This window comes from Etheostoma cragini, chromosome 9 (assembly GCF_013103735.1).
Source record: "Etheostoma cragini isolate CJK2018 chromosome 9, CSU_Ecrag_1.0, whole genome shotgun sequence".
Lineage (NCBI taxonomy): Eukaryota > Metazoa > Chordata > Actinopteri > Perciformes > Percidae > Etheostoma > Etheostoma cragini.
In genome coordinates, this window is record NC_048415.1 from 13,491,557 (window position 1) to 13,511,802 (window position 20,246).

The 20,246-nt window shown below is 38.5% G+C and overlaps 1 protein-coding gene across 3 annotated transcripts in view; it reads right to left on the minus strand.

Moving 5' to 3' along the window:
• Positions 1-2,194: 2,194 nt before the first annotated feature.
• Positions 2,195-20,246, minus strand: part of pex5la (peroxisomal biogenesis factor 5-like a) — an 86,462-nt gene continuing 68,410 nt past the window's right edge. For all 3 annotated transcript variants that reach the window (XM_034881923.1, XM_034881922.1, XM_034881921.1), the window contains 5 exons: positions 19,361-19,431; positions 17,479-17,697; positions 14,752-14,914; positions 10,569-10,726; positions 2,195-8,260 (listed from right to left, as the gene is read on the minus strand). In XM_034881923.1, coding sequence (XP_034737814.1) covers positions 8,059-8,260; positions 10,569-10,726; positions 14,752-14,914; positions 17,479-17,697; positions 19,361-19,431 — 813 coding nt within the window. In that variant the 3' untranslated portion in view covers positions 2,195-8,058. The remainder of the gene's footprint in view (positions 8,261-10,568; positions 10,727-14,751; positions 14,915-17,478; positions 17,698-19,360; positions 19,432-20,246) is intronic.

A 20,246-nucleotide genomic window follows, 5' to 3' on the forward strand; every position in this document is an offset into this window, starting at 1 on the left:
GTATGTGTATACACGTGTGTGTATGTATGTATATATGTATGTATATATATATATATATGTATGTGTATATATATATATATATGTATGTATATATATATATATATATATATATATATATATATATATATATATATATATATATATATATAAGCAATGCTGTTCTCATTGTAATATTTATCAAAGTGCACTGAATTTCTTTGGTCTCCTTTTGTCCATATTACAAGATATTTTCATAGTTGGCAAAACTGTAACTCTCAGCTACAGCCGTGCAGTATAGCTCCATTCTCTCTCTGATAGATTTAGACTGTGACCCAAAACCTTAAAATTAATGTTTTCCTTCACCTGTTGCCACTTTTTAAACAGGCCAGTTAATTAATGTATGCATCTGAAATGTTTTCACAACTAAAGCAATATATGCACTACTACAACCAAATCTACCCTTGGACCTACTGTATGATGAACAGTGACCTGCATCTCTTGTACTTACAGATGTGGTGCAGTGCTGAATGTATAACTCCATGGTGCTCAATGCAACCAAAACCTCCTGTTCAGCTTTAATACTCTGAAACCACAGTGAACACAGAACTGGCCCTTTGCTTTCAGACACTATAAATAACCTCATGCTGGATTATCCACCAACTCTGTACTCTTCTCATTTATCTACTCAGCATGTTTGAAATGTGCCAGACAGATTCAACATGGATGTCATGTGCATTGTTTGTCAAATATTTGTGAATTTGCAACCTCTGACTGAATCTGGTTTTATAGCGGTTGCATCCCAAAAAGGGCAGTGTAATATCACAGTGTTGGTATTTTGTCAGTGGGACAAACATTTAATTCCAGTTGGGTAATCCTTGCATGTGGTGAAACTGTCTTTCACTCAATGTTGTACTTATGGGTGCATATTTTATATAACGGGAGTTCCGCTGAAAATAGACTTTTGGAATCTCCCATTATTCCGCAAAAGTCTACACCTTCTTAATATTTGCATCTATTTAGCTGATTTCGTCTTATATTATATATAACAAACTGACATTTCTTAAGAGGGTTGAAAGAAACAAAAAAGACATATTTGACTGCAGATCTGATTAACACCAATAACTGTAATACCATCGTCCCTAATATGTCTTTCAACATTCTCAGATAATGTTTTTAAGACAGTTATAGGACTGTTTTTCCTTAAGGGTTAATGTCTTTATTTAATATTTTAAGATGATTTTTTGGGGCATTTTTAGACACCCGCTCCAACAACTAAATCAACCCGGCCACCTAGGGTTAATATCTTTACAGAGAAAATTTTTACAGAGAAAAGAATTAATCCATATTTCAGCGGTGCTCCCCTTAAACAACACTGTGCGTGGACTTCCCTGAGCAAATCTTCAGTTTTATTATATCTTGATCTCTCATCTTTATTAGACACTGCAGCGTCATTGTCTATGCAGCGGGGAATTCTAAAAGATCTCTCTATGCAAGTCTTGTGTTTCGGCCCTTCTTCCTATATAAAGAGAATTTTTTTTGTTAGAAACCACACGTATCATATTAAACCCTTATCTGTATCAGTGTTTTCTCTTCATCAGTGGATGGGGGATAAACTTGTTGCCTTGCTTAAGTATGTTATTGTTGTCTTAAATGTTATTTTTCTGCGCCTTCCCCCCGCCAATCTTCCTGTTTACGTTTGTATTTTATGTCTTCTTGTTTCAGCTCTTCCTCCAGCTCGGTCTCCTCCATTCTTTTTCTCGACGTTGTTAAAACGGTTCAGTTTGTCACAAAAACGCTTTTTCACTGTCAGCATGTGCACTAGACGTTGACATTTAGTCATTTGGATTTTACAATTGTACTTTTGTGAGTTGTATTCTCTTTTTCATTTCACTAAATGTCAAAAAAAGGTTCTTCACTTCTTTTTACTCTGTTGCCTTTTTTTGAAAACAAGCTTGCGCCAATTCTGTAGTTTTCATTACATAGATTTCCTGAAGGGATTATTTAAGTTGACTTTTGTAACGTATGCGTTTATCCAAATGTGGTTTAGCTGTATGTGAATAGAGTCATGATAGTATACGCAATGGCGCTGTTTACCTACAATGTTTGGGTAATTTAATAAACTATACTTTTTGTTGAGACTTGTCCTCTTTAAGAATGAATGAAAAGCTGCAGTTCAAGTGTTACCTTTAGGAAAATAAAGACACAAGAGCATATATTATATAACAGCAATTTATTTAAAAGATTACTTTCATATTGTACGTTTCGAAAGGTGCTAATGCTTTCCTTGTGATTATACAGGGAGTGTAATATGCATTATAGTATGTGTTTCAATAAGTAATTCATATTGTATATAAAGTTTATAATTCCTACGTTCATCAAAATATTTTATTCATATGTATGATGCATCAATAAATAAACCAGAACAAACAGCCTTTGTACACATGTTGAATTTAAGGAGCAAAGAAAAACTGCACTGATAATCTTATAATAAAGCCCAACCAATGATGCTGTTAACTTTTTGGAAATGCTTTATACAGTGTGAGAATTTAATGATAATGTAGAAGACTAAACCCATCTATCCATTTTTACCATACTTACAAAGCAATGAGAAATATGGAGAAAAAAGTGTTCCAACATTAAATACAGAGTATTTGCAGGTCTTAAGGTTTGATAAGCATTGAACTTAGTTTCCTCAAAAAATAGAAGTCTTGAATTTATTTTACAAAAGTCTTAAATATTTTCTCTTGCCTGCTGTAGGAAGTAATAGCAGTTATATTTCATATAACTAACTATATTTCTAGTTATTTTTTGTTTCACACAACCATTTTTTTCCCCAGTGACCGTTTTATTTCATATTGCCACCTTTCATCACAAAGTCTTCCTTTGTCAATCAAGACCAACTAGTCAGAACCAGTCATGTGATTGGCTCTGACTTTGAGTAGGCAGCCAATCACATAACTGGCTACAATGAAAAAAAATGACGTGCAATACACTCTATTGTTATTGTAAAAAATGAACAGACCACGTTTTTGATTTCACAAATTATGTCATGGTATTGTGTATATATGTCTGTATTTATTTTATAATTAATACATTATTTATTTCATAATGACATTTATTTTTTCAATTTGAAATCCCTGGTTCTCCATATCTAACTTGTGATGAGCAAAGGACATGTTCTCTTAGTACTGAACATATTAATATCATTAATTCAAATGTTTTTTTGTTGTTTGCTAATGCAGCATATAACTATTAATAGTGTAGGCTAGAGTAACTTTAAGACTGTGTGTAAAAAGTTATTGATATGAAGTTCTGATATATGATATGAAATTAAGCATGATCAAGTTTCAACACTAAAAAGCAGTTGGTAACAACAGATAAATAGCTCTATTTTCTGGGGTTATTAAAAGTCTTATCAGTACATTTACAGTTTGTAGAAGCCATAATTACAAAATGTCTAAAGGATTTCTAATTGTCTAACCTTATAGCCAGCAATGCACCAGTGAGCTCAAGTTCAGCATGTTCAGAAGAGATTAAGTGTGTTACTCCTCACACACTGTTTCTCTGCTTGAGTTGCGCACTCACTCGTTCTATGCAAGAAAAAGCATTTTGTGTTGAGTATATTCTGACTATGCAGTATGTACATCACTTTTTAATCAAGGTTGCAGTTTTTCAAAGTGCATTGTGGAAATATTGCAAGAAAACCTCATGATGTATTTCATTTTTCTATGTTAGTTGTGGGAGCAAAAGAAAGCACTTCCATGTATTTCATGCATTCAAATAAAAACAGCTTTCCAAAAAGTAAATGGAGAGGATCTAGCATGCGATCAACCTCGATCTGTTCCTCAGGAGCATGCGTTAAGCTAGGTTAGTTTACCTGAGAGGGTACAGTAGGTAGGTTCTACAAAAAGAAAACTGGCACCAGGCATCCAATCTCAATGCACTTCAGTATGACGTACACAGTAGAAATTTACATTTTAAGCCAGCAATTTAAAGTTTCTTTAAAAAAATAGGTTTCTCATTTTTAACACAACTACAGTATCTTGAAATGCAAAAAAGCGAAGGCCTACAACCTCATAAGAAAAGTAGAATTCATTTGGAAATCACAACTTACCAGACATCATGTTTTGAGTTCCTACAGTTCACTATTGACACAAAAGACTGAGAGGACAAGGGACAAAATAAGTGTTTATATTTTAAAATAGAGAGATACTGGCCTCAAGAATAAGTCCCATGTCTCTCAACAATCTCTCAGGAAACTATTACAAGTAGATTGGGTTTATGGTTTATGAAAACAAAAGTGTGTGGAAGCTAGTCCGGGACTTTCTGAGATTTTGATCCAATAATGAGCTAAATGTAGCTGTGCAGCTGTAACGTAGATGCAATCAAGAGTCTACAGCCAGCGCGGGTCTCTGTGGGGTTCTACAGTGGTGCTAACCATGACAATGCTAACACGCTGATGTTAAGCAGCTATAATGTTTATCAGTGTCATGCAGTTTTTTGTGTGAGCATGCTAACAGTTGCTATTCGACAGTAAACACAAAGGACAGCTGAGCTGAGGTTGATGAGAATGTGATTTTGCAGGTATTTGGTCGAGGGACGAAGTACAGAGATTGTCAGAGCGGTGTTCAGTGAATAATCTGTCACTGAACAACACAAAAACCAAGGAAGTGATGCTGGACTTTAGGAAGAAAAGCAACACAGATGACATAACAGACTCTATACCCATCCTGGTCATCACCTCCATGAACTATTGCCCCCTGGGAGGAGTCATAGGTCGGTGAAAACACGCACCTCCAGATTCAGGGACAGTTTTTTCCCACTAGCAATTTATACATTAAATAGGAAAAAAACAATAAGCTCTTTCATCAATTCATGCATTTTATGTAACATTGTGAAATACAAGTAAATTATTTTACTATTTTACTAAATTATTTCACTTTTTTACTATTTACTCTAGGTTGAATTCTTTTACCGTCTCTACATTCTATACTCTATGTTCTTAGTTTAATGGATGTGTTTTTGTTTGTTTTGCACCATATAGTAGCACTTTTAATTTTGTTGTGTGTACTTACAATGACAATAAAGTCAATTCTGATTCTGACAAACCAAAGTATGGGACACGTTAAAATGTTGACCTGATGGTATTGCTAGATAAAAAAGTCAGGGGGTCAAAAAAGTTAATACGATTTGTCCTGAAGGGAAGTGGGTAAGATTCTCTGTACCAAATTCCATGCCGATCCTTCCAATAGTTTTGACATTTTTACTAATGGTGGCACAAGGGCAAAGGTCAGAGGATCACCAACGTCAGTAGGAGTCATCCTCTGGGGAATAGAAATGTCTCTTCTAAATTCCACGGCAATCCATCAAACAGCTGCTAAGCTATTTCAGTCTTTACCAAAGTGGTGAGCCGTCAGAGCGACATTTCCACCTATAAAGCTGTGCTGCTAGCACTAACTTAAGCCCTATTTGCACAGGACTAATAAGATCAGTGACCTCATGTGATTTAGAAATTACCCACCCCACGACTGTGTTTCATGTGTCACATTCACACTAAGTGAAGTCTGTATTTTTTTCTCAAATCTACTGACATTATCCTACAGATGTTATGCCACGGCTTCAATGACAATTCTTTCATCATAAAACAATTCTGAATAAATGTGTGCATCCACTTTTGCTTTGTCCTCGTCGCCTTTGCCATTGTGCAGTCCACTGCCAGCCCCCCTCCAATGCAGATTGTTAGTGGCATGCACATATGTGCTGTGTCTCAATGGGCTCTTCTGCCTCCTTGATCTATAAAACATCATAGTTGGCCACAGAGACTCTCTGCCAACATTTTAGAATAGTATCTGACTGCAGTAGCTACTCATCTGTTTCAGCCTGAAATATCATCTTACTTGTTATGTTGAATGTACGAGTGGATAACATTAATGTGATTGGTTGGATAATCGTAATAGTTTTCTGGGTGTCTACTTAAAAAGGAGTTTTCTTCTCAAAGTGCATCTAAGGTGAGTTTCAAGGAGAACATATGTGGCCGTTTGTGGAATAAAACAAACAACTGGTAGCAAAGCTAGATGTACTGTACTATAACTATGGTGAGTTTGAGGTCATATTGCTACACCACAGAGTTATAAAACATGAAGGCTACACTTTAGGTGGATGGTTCTGTTCTTTTCACAATCACACTTGTTTTGTTCTCCCCCAGCTTTCTAATGAAACACTTCTTCTCATACAGACCATGGCATCAAAGCTGTACAATTTGGAAGATGAATGTCTCTTTTGCCGGTTTCTGGTCTCCCCTGATAGCGTTCTTTCAGAGCAGAGAATCACCACTTCCTTTTGGTCCACCGAGGCAGACTGACTGACAATCGAGTATGGCAACATAAAACATGACCTTTTGCATAGGATCTGAGAATAATAAAAACCTACTTTCTACAGCACACCCAGACTGTGGACACGCCTGTTAGACACCAAGGTGCTGAGCTACACAGAATAGCAGATTGTCTGTCATTTACAGCAAGGAACGTGATGTTCACTTCACAGCGTGACTTTCAAACTTGCAACTGTGACGCCAGAGAAGCAAAAGAAGCATGTATTAAAGCTTTGCTTCTGTGGTGGTGCAGAAGCATTATATGGAATAACTGGCTCAATATAATCATGTGTTTTGTGGATGCACCAAAACATAATGTTCACATCTGAATTGAAGTTTGCAGATGGCAAAACAAATAGCTTTTCAAATATGTGTAGCATTCAGCCCAAGCTTACATACATATTTATGTTATGCATGATGGCTGAGGCAGACTGATTTAATTAAATATATGAGTGTCATTGCCTGTGGAGGCACAGCAAAGATACAAATGACTGCATTAGAAAATGCCCCAATCTTCCTTAGGTCTTGGCTTGCCGCCACACATCTAATAGAACTACCTGTAATATTATTACACTGTATTGTAATGAATACAGTTTGGAAAATAAGAGTCTGATGCATACATCAAATGTGAAGGCTATTAAAGCCATCCTAGAAGATAAAAGAGATCGTTTTAGACCTGTAACCACTTAACATGTGCGAATGTTTGAAAGTTTTTACAATAACAAAGGATTTACGGATCAATGTTGCCCGGCTTTTCTGTGTATTGTTCCACCCAGTGTGCATTAAGGGAGCAAAGAGAATCAAGGAGTCAAAAGCAAGACAAAAAAACAAACAAACAACAAACAAAAATGAATGTTCAAGTTCAGAAGATGGCAGGTATTTAAAGAAATTAAAACCAGTCTGAAAATGGCTTAGTGTTTTTTGGTTGCCATAAAAATAGTATAAATAAATAAATATTGTTTTTCGCATGCATTTGAGTAAGGCTTTACAACCTGGCTTGCACATTCCACTTGTTTGTCTGCAGTGCAAAGGGAAAACTTTTAAAAGTGTGTTAATTTTAAATAAGAATCCATTTAGGAAAATGCTTATTCATGCAGGATCATTATTCAACATTGAAAGAGGATGAAAACAAGCCCGTAACAGATTTAGCGCTTCAGGTCATATGGTGTAGTCTTTATCATTTGTTCACTGAATCCAGCCTTTAGGAGGGTGAGACAGTCTTTGAAAGTATTCGGATAACAAAACCAGTTTTCTGTTTTTTTCCTCAAAACCTCATCTTTTCTCTGGAAACGGCATGTGCGTGTTCCTGTATGAGATTCTCAAGCTGCCTGTCTCTCCTGGCTCAGCTCAGTTCCACTGGATGAGTCAGTTTTTAATTGATGTGTTCTCTAAGGCATTGCTCGTACAATCTTTGCCCGTCCTTGTGCTCTTCAGGGAAATCACAAATTGCAGTGCAAATCCATCACAAAGCAGTCACATCAAGCACTTAGAAGAACCTGTCCCCAGAAGTGCTCCAAGTTATTTGAGCGAAAAATATGACAACTTTGACGACTGCAGTTAATTTAGACGTGCGTTAAAACTACACTATTGTCTCTAACATCAGATCCAATCCACTCTGATGTGTGCACTTTGGTCTTTTGGCTGTTGGGTAGAAATCAAAGAGTACTGTAAGGGAAGGGGGAAATGCTATTGTCACTACCTCCCATTCCTCAAATGTCTAGGTTAAAGGCCCGCATGAGAAGATCCAGGTCACCAATATTTGCAGCCTGGAAGAGTTCGGGCTGGTCCATCATGGATAAAGCTATCCTCAGAGCAGCCCAGATGTTTCCAGACATGACCTGGTGGGACTGCTGCCGACTCCGGCTTTTCCTCTGGAGGCTTAAGGCAGTCAGAAAGTTACTGGCCGCCTCTCTGGAGAAAAAACAATAAAAGGCATCAGTTTGGTTTAGGGCATTCTGTGTGGTATGGGGTGCTTACAAGTGTTGATCCCACTCAGACCCTGCACACCAAAACAGGTGATTTCACTTGTTAGGACTAATTAAAAATTTGCTTATGGCCTGGTCACACCAGCATTTTCAGTCAGGGTATGCTCATGGGGAAGAAGTAGTAGATTTGCATAGGGCATGCATTTTGGAAAGTTTGCTAACAAGTGGGTTGCATCCCCTTTTATATGTCTTCTGCCTGTATAAGAGGTCTAATTAGCCAGAATATTGAAAACACATGTGGGGGCGTACAGAACCTTAATGTATGCTGGTGATCTCAGGCATGTGTGTAATCTGCCCAGAATGATATACACTATTACTGGAAAGACACATTGCTGAACATTTGTTCAATGGTGTTAACTTTAGCACCATAAACCACATTAGGTTCATTTTTATTCTACTTGGATGAAGGCAGACATATCAGAGACATATTGAACCTGGACAGTTAATCTCTACAGGCAAGTCCTAATCATACTTGTATGCATACTATGTGGATATATTGCAAATGCAGCAACACCGGGTAAGCTAATTAGCATAACTTCAGTTACAACCTTACAGTCTTTCAGCTGTCAGCACTCCACTGGACCTTGGCTTCACTCATTTGCAAACTAAACTTTTTACTGTGAAAAGTGGTAAATGGCTGCATTCTGGAGTAAACCATAGACTGTAAATAAAAAGGAGTAAACATTAGCACTCATAGGCTGCATTTTGGCAGGAGGCGCCGGATATCGAATCGCCGACTTTGTGATGATTAACGTTAGCTAGTGGATGGCTCTCTGCTCCCGGAGTCACGGCCGTCCCACTTGTCACGGTTAAATAATTGTATAAGCTACCTACTAAATACTACTATCATTGCTTCCATATGTTTTCATGGGTAAACTGACTTCATGTCGTTTCAGAAAAGTTTGTGAAGAAACTATCGTTTTTGTGTCGCAACAGAGACAGAAAGTCATTAGCCATTTGTTAGCCTCTGCCCTCACTTCAACCCAATGAGATGGTATTTTCTTGCTGTCCTTGCTGTCTTCAGGGTAAAAACAACTTTTCCATGAGGATTAATTATTCTCCCCTTAGATGCTGAGGGTCACTGCGTCTCTTCACCAAGCTAAGTATTTGCTCTTTGTTGTGCTAACATGCTAAATTATATATTCTGTGCAGTTGGCTTGCTAGTTTTATTGCTCGGCCCTGGCTATGTCTTGGCCTCTGTTGGCTACTAACATAATTTCTGATCATCACTACTGTTGTTTTGTATCCTGTAGACTACCGCTTTGTACGTACTGCATGTGTAGTATTTGTTCTTGGAAGCTTGTTTTCTTTTGGATGTTGTCTGGCAGGTGCATTGTGAGTCTCATGTTATTGATTTATATAGCTAAATATGAATACTCATGTTTGGGTATTATACATTTTATGGGCTGAATTGTTTTTATGCGGCATATTTCCTTTTTAGGTTTTTGCCATTTCACACATGTAAGCTTCTAAAATATTGACTTTTGTCACACACACACAATTAAAATTTTCTTTTTCAGACTTGCCCAGCATTTAAGAAATTCATTAAAATTGCTGCTACACTTAACATTAAGTTTATATCTTTATAATGTAGGCTGCTATGTACTGTTATTCATCTGCTTATCACACTACTAAAACTACTTAAAATCACAAATATTGGGATTTTTAATTAGAGCTGGAACCATTTTAATAATTGGTCAAATATTTTAGTCATTTTCCAAAGAAAATTACCAAACATTATATAGTTGCAGCCTCGTTAATGTGAGAATTTAATGCTAATTATTATATTTAAGGAAGTAGCTGGAAGTAGGGCTGCACGAGCTGAAAATATCTAATTGCAATTTATTTTGACTGAGATCGCGATATTGGAGGAATGATAATTTTTTATTGGAAAATTTATAAAATCTACATGATTATAGTGTTTTTTTTGCAAGGATCTGTACCAAACAAAGATATTTTCTTTAGTCTGTATGATGCAATTTGTAGGCCGGGACAATTCTGCTACACCACAATACTTAATTCCAAATGGTTTGACACATCTTTTGACCTTTAACCAATTTTGTGCCCCAGCCTGCGATTTTGATATTGCACTAGTCCATATTGCAATTATTTGTGCAGCACTAGCTGGAAGTACCATTTGGACTTTTCTCCATGGGTGCTAATGACTTGTACTACACTGCTTCAAACAAGTGTATGAGCTCTGTCACACTCTCCTATAGCCCCAGGTCACTCACCTGTGTGCCCCCAGGTTAATACAGCTGATGCCTAGGTTGTAGCGGGACCTGATAAAACCTGGTTGCAGCTCGAGGGCTCGCGTGTAAGCCTCCACAGCTTCCTTACTCCGGTCCCCGTTCGCCAGTGTGGCCCCCAGGCGGTTCCACAACAAGTAATCCTGGATGGGGGGCGAGTAGTGGTGTTGGTTGAGGGATAAGCAATGTCAGAGGGTAAAAGATTTGTTTTTAGTGAAGTTCACTGGGATGTGTGTTAGATATGTGGCTTGAATATATATGTATGGAGGTTTTTAAAATAGCTATGAGGACCTTTTAAAAGGTCTGACACGTAATATATTTACTGGAAAAAATCCCAAAATGACCCCAATGCATCATCAGATATTAAGGAAACATGCTAAGTTGAAAGACTATCCTTTCTGACAACGATGCTAATGCAAGTATTGTCTCCTTTTGTAATTTCCGTTCCGTGACGGAATTACCGTAAGCGGAATCACCGTATGCAACAATTTAAATGCAACTGTGGATTGGCACCATATTCTTTTAATGTAAATGAATGATTTCCTGTATGAGAATAACATTCATTGCAACTATAGGACTTCCTGGTAATGCTAACTTAGTAAAACAGTGGGTAATAACATTACATGCTTTCCTCCAGTGGACACTACGTGTTCTCTGCTGAATTGTGCACATTATTTTTGCCTTTTAATTGTTACTATAGCTAGATAATGGTAGATTTGGTAGTATCTGGTATAGTATTTATTCAGGTATAAAGGTTTAACGTGTATATGCTATGCAAAAGGAAAGGCTCTTTACAACAGCGGTTGTGGTAAAACACTACCCCTTTTGTCCTAAGGGGCCACTAGAGAAACTGAATGTTCCTTGCTACTTTAATTAGTAAACACACCAGCAAACTCATATGAGCCTGAAAAACTCATCTGCAACATTATCTTAGTCTTTCCACCTCTGAATGACCTGATTAAGCAGCATGTGTTTAACAGAATAAGTAAAATAGAGCTGAATAAAATTGTATTGTTAGCCATCACTAGTTTCTTTTTGTTTAATTTTTTATGCACAATGGATGTGTTTGGAGCATTACAACTCCCTGCTGTGACATAACCTAACAAGGGTATTTCAAGGAGGGGTGAGTTACATCACACAGGGTGTCCTTGCCGTTATTTCCCACCAGCAGGTACACAGTATACAGAGGTCATGGTCTGCTACAGTAGTGGGGTCCTTCATCTTTGGCTAAGCCGAGCAGCGGTATATTATTATCTCTCATTTTGTTCAGAGCTATTCCCCCCCCCCTCTATCTATGCTTTTAGATAGTAAAGCAAAATGCAACGGCCATAACATCTCAAAGTTAATTTTCTGTACATTTCTGTTTTACATATTTTGAATCAAATTACTTCAATTTGCATACTTAAAGTTTGACATTTTTGGCAGTTTTTATTTGCTTTAAAAAAAAAAATCAAGAGACAAACTTAAACGACAACAAAACTCAGAAAAGGAGACTTTTAATGGATGAAGAACCGTATTTGGTAACTTAAAGGAGAATTCCGGTTGATTCCAACACAGAGCTCTGTTTGTAGATTTGGAGTGCTGTCAGTAGAGAGAAACTAAAACAATCGGTGCTGCCTACACCATGTTATCCGCCTGCTAGAGGTAGCACCCAACAGGCTTAAACAGGGCACGTTTTAAACGTGTTTTTAGCCTCTAAACATGTTCAAAATGTCATTACAAGTGCCTATTCATGTGCAGTGATTTCTTTCTGAGTCAATCCAGTGAATCTGACTGCTGTACATGTGAAAGAAATACATGGAAGTTGTATTAATTCAGCTGTGTTAAAATCTGTAGAATAGACATCTTAAGTCGCGGCTGCTTGTCTATCTAGATAAATTTAGATGTTGCAGATTGTAATTTCGGCCAATAATCAGGAGGGGAGAGAGGTAGCATAGAGCTCACACAATTAATCCTGGATGAAACATTAATTTTGACCGCAGAGATACAGGCTTGAATAGACATGGGGAGACCCTTCCATCTTTCCATATCTTTTAAAACATTGGTCAAAGCAGCATAATAGTTATGCTTAACGATCCATTTTAAGAAAAACCTTTATACCTAAATATTATAACTGTTTCAAAATGGGGATGTTAGCAGAGATGATTGAATTTCAAGCAGTCATTTAAATTAAGTAGCAGACTTTGACCAGTTAATTTTAAAGCCTAATACAAAGTGAGGAAGAGACTGAGGTGATGCTGAGTATTGCAAATACATATTTGTGACACTATAATCGCTTGGGGAATGGCCTGAGCCAGAGGCTCTAGGGAGAGGACAAATAATGCAGGAATCAAGGGGCAACCTTGGCGTGAAGATCTAAAGACTGGAAATAAGGAGGACGAGGTACGCCCAGTTAACACACGGGCTGAAGGGTTAGAATGCAGAACTTTATTCATACCTATAAAAGTGTTACCAAAGCCGAGTAAGGAAATCAAGGTGGTGTTAACATCCCTTGAGAGTTTACCCTTCTTGGTAAAGAAGTTAAACTTGTCAACAAGGAATGGACCAGCTGTTTCCAAATGTTACCTAAAATTCAGGGGGATCCCATTAAAGCCTGGTGATTTTTCCCTTTTGCATATTTTTTCCTTCCAAACTTAGTTCTTCTGGAGTAATCGATTTGTCTAAGTCAGCTGATTCCTCCGATTTATAATTGAGGCAAGTCAAGTTGATTTAACCATCCGTCACAGTGGTGTCCAAAGTGACCTCTGATTTATGCAAATTAGAATAAAATGTCTGAAAGGTTTTATTTATTTCAACAGGGTCAGTTCTAACATTGCCTTCTGGAGATTTAATAGCGGGAACATCTGCAAAATGGTCACTGGACCTAGTTCTCATGGCAAGTAAATGACTAGGTCTAGCTTCCTGAAAAATAATAGCGCTGTCTCGTTCTATGAGTTAGGAATTCATATTTCTGTTTCAGAATGCACACAGTTTTATCAATAGAATGAAATAATTGAGGGGGTGCAAAAAACATCTACTCTGGAAAAAGATTTGTCTACCTGTGAAAAAGGAGTAATCAGTACATGTGGGATTAACTGCACAACAAATATAAGCCCCAAACTGCTGGCCCATGAGTTCAGAGCATTTGTGGCCTTCGCGCTGGACCGATCAATATTTGGGTCCCACACAGCATTGAAATCTGTACCAACAATAAAAGTTGGTACAGTCAGGTAAACAGTCTGTTAACTGATTGGTGAGCGTATTATAGAAATTGACATCAAAAACATTTGGCGCATAAGCTGACACAAGTGCAATTTTCCTATCACCAAATTGTATTGTGGAGATCACAATCCTGCCTATATCCTTTTGACAAGATCAAGATAAGGACAACACTTTAAGTGGGAGATTTCATTTGACAACAATGGCTACTCCTTTCTAAAACATGCTGAGAAGGATTTAAATTCGTATCACCAGCCACTAGCTAGGGAACTCAAACAAACCAGCATCCTTGGAGTCCAATCAGGCAAAAATAAACACTTTGTAAAATTAATTGGCTGTAAATATATATGAATATATGAATCAGCCTCTGATTATCCATTAAGTGTTTCCTGAAAGGTGCAGAGTTTATATCACTGGCATAATAGCGTGCCAGCTGGAGTCGACCAGCTTTCAGACATGTTGTCTCTGCAAGGAAACTACTGCATTCCATGTTTTCACCAACTACAACTTTCAGCCCGCTAGTCAGATCTTTGCCAGTGAGTCCTCAGCACATGCTGAATGGATGAGGAATTCTCAAATGTACAACTCAAAATCTCAGAAAATATTTTGCATGGCTGGATACAACTAGGTTAAATTGGAAAATGACTGCATGTTGGGGTGAACTGACCCTTTTAAGAATGTGATGATTTTTGTTGTTCTACCATGTATTTCCCAAGATGTATGCATACTTTATGTGTGTGCCTTTAGTGGTGAAAAAAGGAATAAATTAGAATTATATTTTTGAAATAAGCTGTAGATTTACACTTTTTTGCCTTTCACGTTTACAAATTCAGTAATTTGCACTTTCTTTCTTACAAGGTTCCTTCCACTGAGGCTCAAATCAAACAATTAGACCATTTCTGCTTGCAGAGCATCTCCTAGTGTTTGTACAGCTTCAGTGTGTCCGTGTGTGTGTCCGTGTCCATCCTACCTCGGGCCGCACTGACAGGGCCGTATTGAAGGCCTCTACAGCTTTGTTGAACTCTCCGCTGAGGTTGTAGAGCACCCCAAGGCCCGTCTGCAAATCTGGGTCGACGCTGTCAGAGTTGTGCTGAACTGCTTCCAGAAAGAGTTCCTTGACCTCGGGTAGGGAGCTGTGGACACGCGCACAGCTAAAGATTAATGTGACTTAAGGCTGCTGAGTAAGCTCTCTTTAGATGGCAGACCTATGATGGGCAATGTATTGCATGTCAACTTGTATTCAGTGTAAGAAAACTAAAGAGGGAGGTTTGGATTAGTTTATGTAAATCAAGTTCTCTGTGTTAGCAGAAAAAGTAGTTCAGTGTAGTGCTTGGAGGCCTTGTATTTACATTTTTTTTAAACTGTTTTAAGTAGTTGGTGAAAATAATAGCTTATAATTTTTTTGTTTTTCTTTTGTTTTGATTGGTAAATTTGTTTATTTGTAATAGTCCTCCATACCTTACAACAATATAGGTCATGTATTTCTACCCTCCAATCCAAACCATAAGAGCGTTGCATAAATCAGTGCCTCTAGTGGTGGCAGAAAATAAGACCCACTGCAGCGTTTTCTGTTAGGCCTGCACGATATTAGAAAAAACTGACATTGCGATATATTTCCCCCCATGTTTTTATAAATAAAAACATGTATATATATATTGCGATTAGAAAAATTAATGTTTAAAATATGATTATATATAATTTTAGGAGAGTGCATCTACATACAAGATAAAAATGAAAATGGATATTTTCTAATGTGAAACATTCTTAAACTTTAATGCTTTACGAATGCCATAGCAAGTAAGTGCTGTGACTACTCTTCTGTGACTTTGGAGAGGGAAACTAGGTAGAAATATGCTGGTTGACTAGCATGACACCATTGTATTCATATAATACTACCAATCCAGGCTAAAGTATGTTACAATGACTGCATGCTTCCTCTAAATTTCACGTTGTGTTTGAGCGGGGGCCAGCTTATTTGTTTGAGAAATTGATCAGACCTGCATGTCACGCACACTAGCAACAAACTCTGTGTATCTAAGAACAATTAAATCTGTTAAATGATGTTAGATCAGACACAGACTTCTGTTGTAGATTAGTGTTATGTTTTCAGCGTCGCGGCTTCAAACTGTAACGTTAGTGGGGACGGACTTACTCCTTGTTTCTTTAGGCTAACTATATTAGCTTTAGCCTGGCTAGTGGCAGCTTTCTTCGAGCAAAAATGGCCGGGAGACATTGTAATTATGTCGCATTAATTAGGAGATTTAATTTGTATTTGCAGCAAACATAAAACACTGTCTGCTGTAGCTTCACTGACTACCCATCGAAAACTAAGCACATTACTGTCAGAGGCAGCTGCTGCCTACGGTAGGGGATAGCCGCGTACGATTGAAATGCGGGGCGGATGAAACATTCCAGCTTTCTTTCAGTGCAATAGTTATAGACAGACTTCCAAAGGTGAAAACATTGAGCATTTTAACCTCCTATCAGTCAAATATCTTCCTGTTATTTCCTTTTATCACAGTTACTAATTATTTTTTCCGTCCTAATATCTAAATCAGAGACTGTAACAGTTGTGGAAATGAGGGGAGAGAGAGATATGGCGAACACTGTGGTCCTGGTTGGTAGCGGCCAGGGCCGACCATGGGCACCCTGCGACAGTCTCCTCCCCTCAGCTATGTCTTCAGCAGCTCAAGCTGCGTGTCTATGCTTGTGACTGTTTTTCTCTATTCTACCTAAATCTCTGTAGTTTCAAGTTTAATTTCACTCCTGTGTTCCTGTTTGGGCTTTTAGATATCTGCCTTATTTTACTGTTCACTTACTGCTTTCAGCCACATTGGTTCAGTATTGATGCAAACTGAATCTTTCCTGCTGTTGCTGCTTTACATTCAAGGCTTTCTATTGGCAAAGCAGCAGAAGGCTTTATTTTAAAGATGTAATAGAAAGTGCAATGTGTTGGTCACTTGGTAGGTCAGTTTCCATCAGGCCGGTCATAACAAAAGGGAGTGAGGTTAAAAGAGAGTTACAGAAGAAAGATAAACGGAGTGGGAGAACTGCAAAAACGATTGTGAAGAGTGAGGGATGGAGTAAGAAGCAGAAATGAAAAGGATATTTCATGTACTTGAGCAGAGACCAGCGTAATTGTACCTGTATCGCCTCATAGTGACTAGGGGATTAATGATTTGATAAAGTGCTGCTTTACTTTGGGAGCAGAATTAGGCCTTTTCAATCTGATTTATCTAACAGCCTAATTTCTTCCTGGCTTAAGATAACATAGCCGTCTGCCTTCTACAGCACAAATAGTGGTTTGGCAAGATGGATAGATGTAGCCTATGCTGCCTTGCCATTGAAATAACACCAGTACCAGCTGTGGTTCAGAGACTTTGAAACAAGTTTTTGCTCTCCCTGACATAGTAATGGCAGTTTAAGTAAAACAAATGAGAATCTGAGATGGCCGGTATATGTCTTGTTTTTGAGTGTGCAAAATGCAGCAAATAAAATATCTTTATCTATTTAGTTTTTCAGCTACTCCGTGACTCTCAACTGTTAGTTCAGTAATGTCAGTTGTTTGGACAATTGAGATTGCAAAAATAGAATCTTTTTTTTCTCTCCATAATTTGTGCCAGATAAAGAAGCTACATGTACAGCTGACTGCTCTATTCTTTTTCATTAGCGCTAAAGTATTGTCTAAATACTCCACCTTTCGTGTCTGCCCACATTGGGAGCATTAGACATCCTGCGTTGGGAGTTTGGGGATCCCATCAGGTGGTTCTTGCCCTTCACAAGGTGCTTGTACTTTGGATTGTGTCGCAGCCAGCAGAACAGGGCCTCACAAGCATCACTTCGCATACCGGTGTTGGTCAGGCTCACAGCCAGAGCCATGAGGGCTGGAAGGTTGTTTGGGTGGAGCTCCAAACACCTGGATGGACACAAGACGACGGCATCGAAGAGAAGAGATGGTATAATGTGTGCACTTCAAAGGAAAATCTAGATTTGACAGGCATTAATTGGGACAGGCCAAAGCAAGGGAACATCAGGCAGAGGCTAATGATTTCTGGGTCAGGATGGATGAGGTGGATGAGCTGCACCTCTTCTGATCTGCCTTTCATGCAGTGGACAAGGTTTGCAGGCTACCCTCAGCAGCAACAGGGTTAGATGATTTGCAATAAGTTTGCATTTAGGAAAAAGAAAAGCTAGGGATGGAAAGTGTATTTGTAGCAAGTTATATAATTTGGAGAACTGCCACAAAGATCTACGCTGGCTTTTGTATGTGAAAAGGGGAGAGGAGCAGCATTGTGTTGGACGACCAACTTGGATTAGTTAAGAAACTGGAGGAGAGGCCAAAACTAGATTTAAATTTCATTAAGATCATTTTGAAGACTACAGTTCATGTGCCAAATTCCTGAAACCCTCATAATCTCAGTTGAACCCAATTACTTCAGTGCAATGTGTTGTTGAAGATTACATAAACTTTGCTTAATCAAATCAAATCCACTGTACACTTTATGTGTTTGTGTGCAAAATGTTTAGTGTCCCATGCGTATAACATTGACCAGACAACCACGTCATCCAGGGACTGTCCCTGATTTGATGGAGAAGTGCTATGAAGACAAAGCTTCATGTTTTCAGTGACAAAAGTGAAGCAATGACAACTAAGCAAGTTATTTGCATAAAAATTAACAGTCAAACAAAAAGTTTATTTTCAATACGATGTCTGTGTGGCTAGATTGAAGTGGTTAAAGAAGCTGAATAGGGCAGGATAACATGCGGTTTGCCAACTGAAGAGGATTAATGCCAGTTAAACATCTAATCTCACTTTCTACCTAAACGGCCCCCTTACAGATGGAACTACTACATAATACACAAACTAAAATGTACACCATGCAAACAATCTGAGATCTGAATGGTGTTTCACAATATGCATGAGTCTATTGGACTAAGTGAGCTTCTTGCAGGAAATGAAATATAAATTATTTTCCATGCTTTGTGTATGTATGTTAGTATGTATGTCGAGAGAAAGAACAGCAATTAAATATTTTTATTTATTTCTTAATAGTATTTTTATTTTACAGAATGGACCATATGTCATATAAAAAAGTAAGGATGCTTTTTTCCTGAATGGCTGTCTCCTTTCTTTTCAGTTGACTTGTCAGTGTTCACAATCTCAGATAGGTGCAATGTCTGGCTTCAGTTATGAATGAAAGTGGGCCACCTCCCATTGAGGACACATACCCTGGCTCTGTGCAATCACCATGCATGTGAGGCGTCTCTATTTTAGGAATACAAATCTCTGAATGTTTCCTTCCAAATAATGGTTGCTAAAGTAAAACAATTGAGTAAAATGGTGATGCTGTTTTTTGTGGGATTTCAATACAGTAAAAAAAATCTCTGCATTAGAATTTTGAATAGACTTCTCCTATAAAGTTCATTGAAACCTCTCCGGCAAATTTCAAATGATAGGCTTTGTCTTTTAACAATTCCACAGAGTCCCACTCATGCAAACATATAACAGCAAACAGCTCTAAGTTTGAAAGCGATTTTTGATTTTAAAATGGTAATTTGATGCAGTAGTTTCTTATTACCTCTGGAGGGAGACGATCGCTGCCTGCTCATTCTCATTTTCAGCCTGTGTGGTCCCCAACACTTGCCAAGCCTGCAGGGAAACAAAATACAGGTAACAGTAAACAGAAGGATGGGAACTTGGGATGCCTAAGGGGCTGAAACACAGTTACAGTGAGGTAACTTATTTGAAGCGGGGAACCACCACCCTGTTCTGCCATTCCCTAGGCACCATCCCAGACCTCCACGCACCGTTGAAGAGGCGTGTCAATCAAGAGAGCCCCTCCACACCCAGAGCTTTCAGCATTTCTGGATGGATCTCCAGATCTTAGCTGGATATAGGAGTTCCTCAAAGTAAACCTTCCACCGCCCAATTACCTCCTCAGTTGAGGTCAACAGCATCCCATCCTTACTGTACACAGCTGGGATGGTTCCCCACTTTCCCCTCCTGAGGTGGAAAATGGTTATCCAGAAGCACCTTGGTGCCAACCAAAAGTCCTTCTCCGAACTTCTTCCACACCAGCTGCTTTGTCTCTTTCACGGCAAAGGCTGCAGCCCTTTGGTACCTTGCAACTGCCTCTGCGATCCCCAGGGAATAGAATATCCCGGAAAGACTCCTTCAGTCGGACGGCTTTCCTAACCACCAATGTCCACCAGGGTATTTGTGGGTTACCGCCCCTTGAGGCACCGAAGACCACAGCTCTCCACCGCAGCTTTAGCAATGGAAACTTTAAACATTGTCCACTCAGGTTCAATGCCCCCAGCCTCCACAGGGATAAACGAAAAGCTCCGCCGGAAGTGTGAATGGAAAGTCTGTTGGACAGGGGCCTCCTCCAGATGTTTCCAATTTACCCGCACCACCTGCTTAGGCTTACCAGGTCTGTCCTGAATCTAAACACCCCCCCCCCC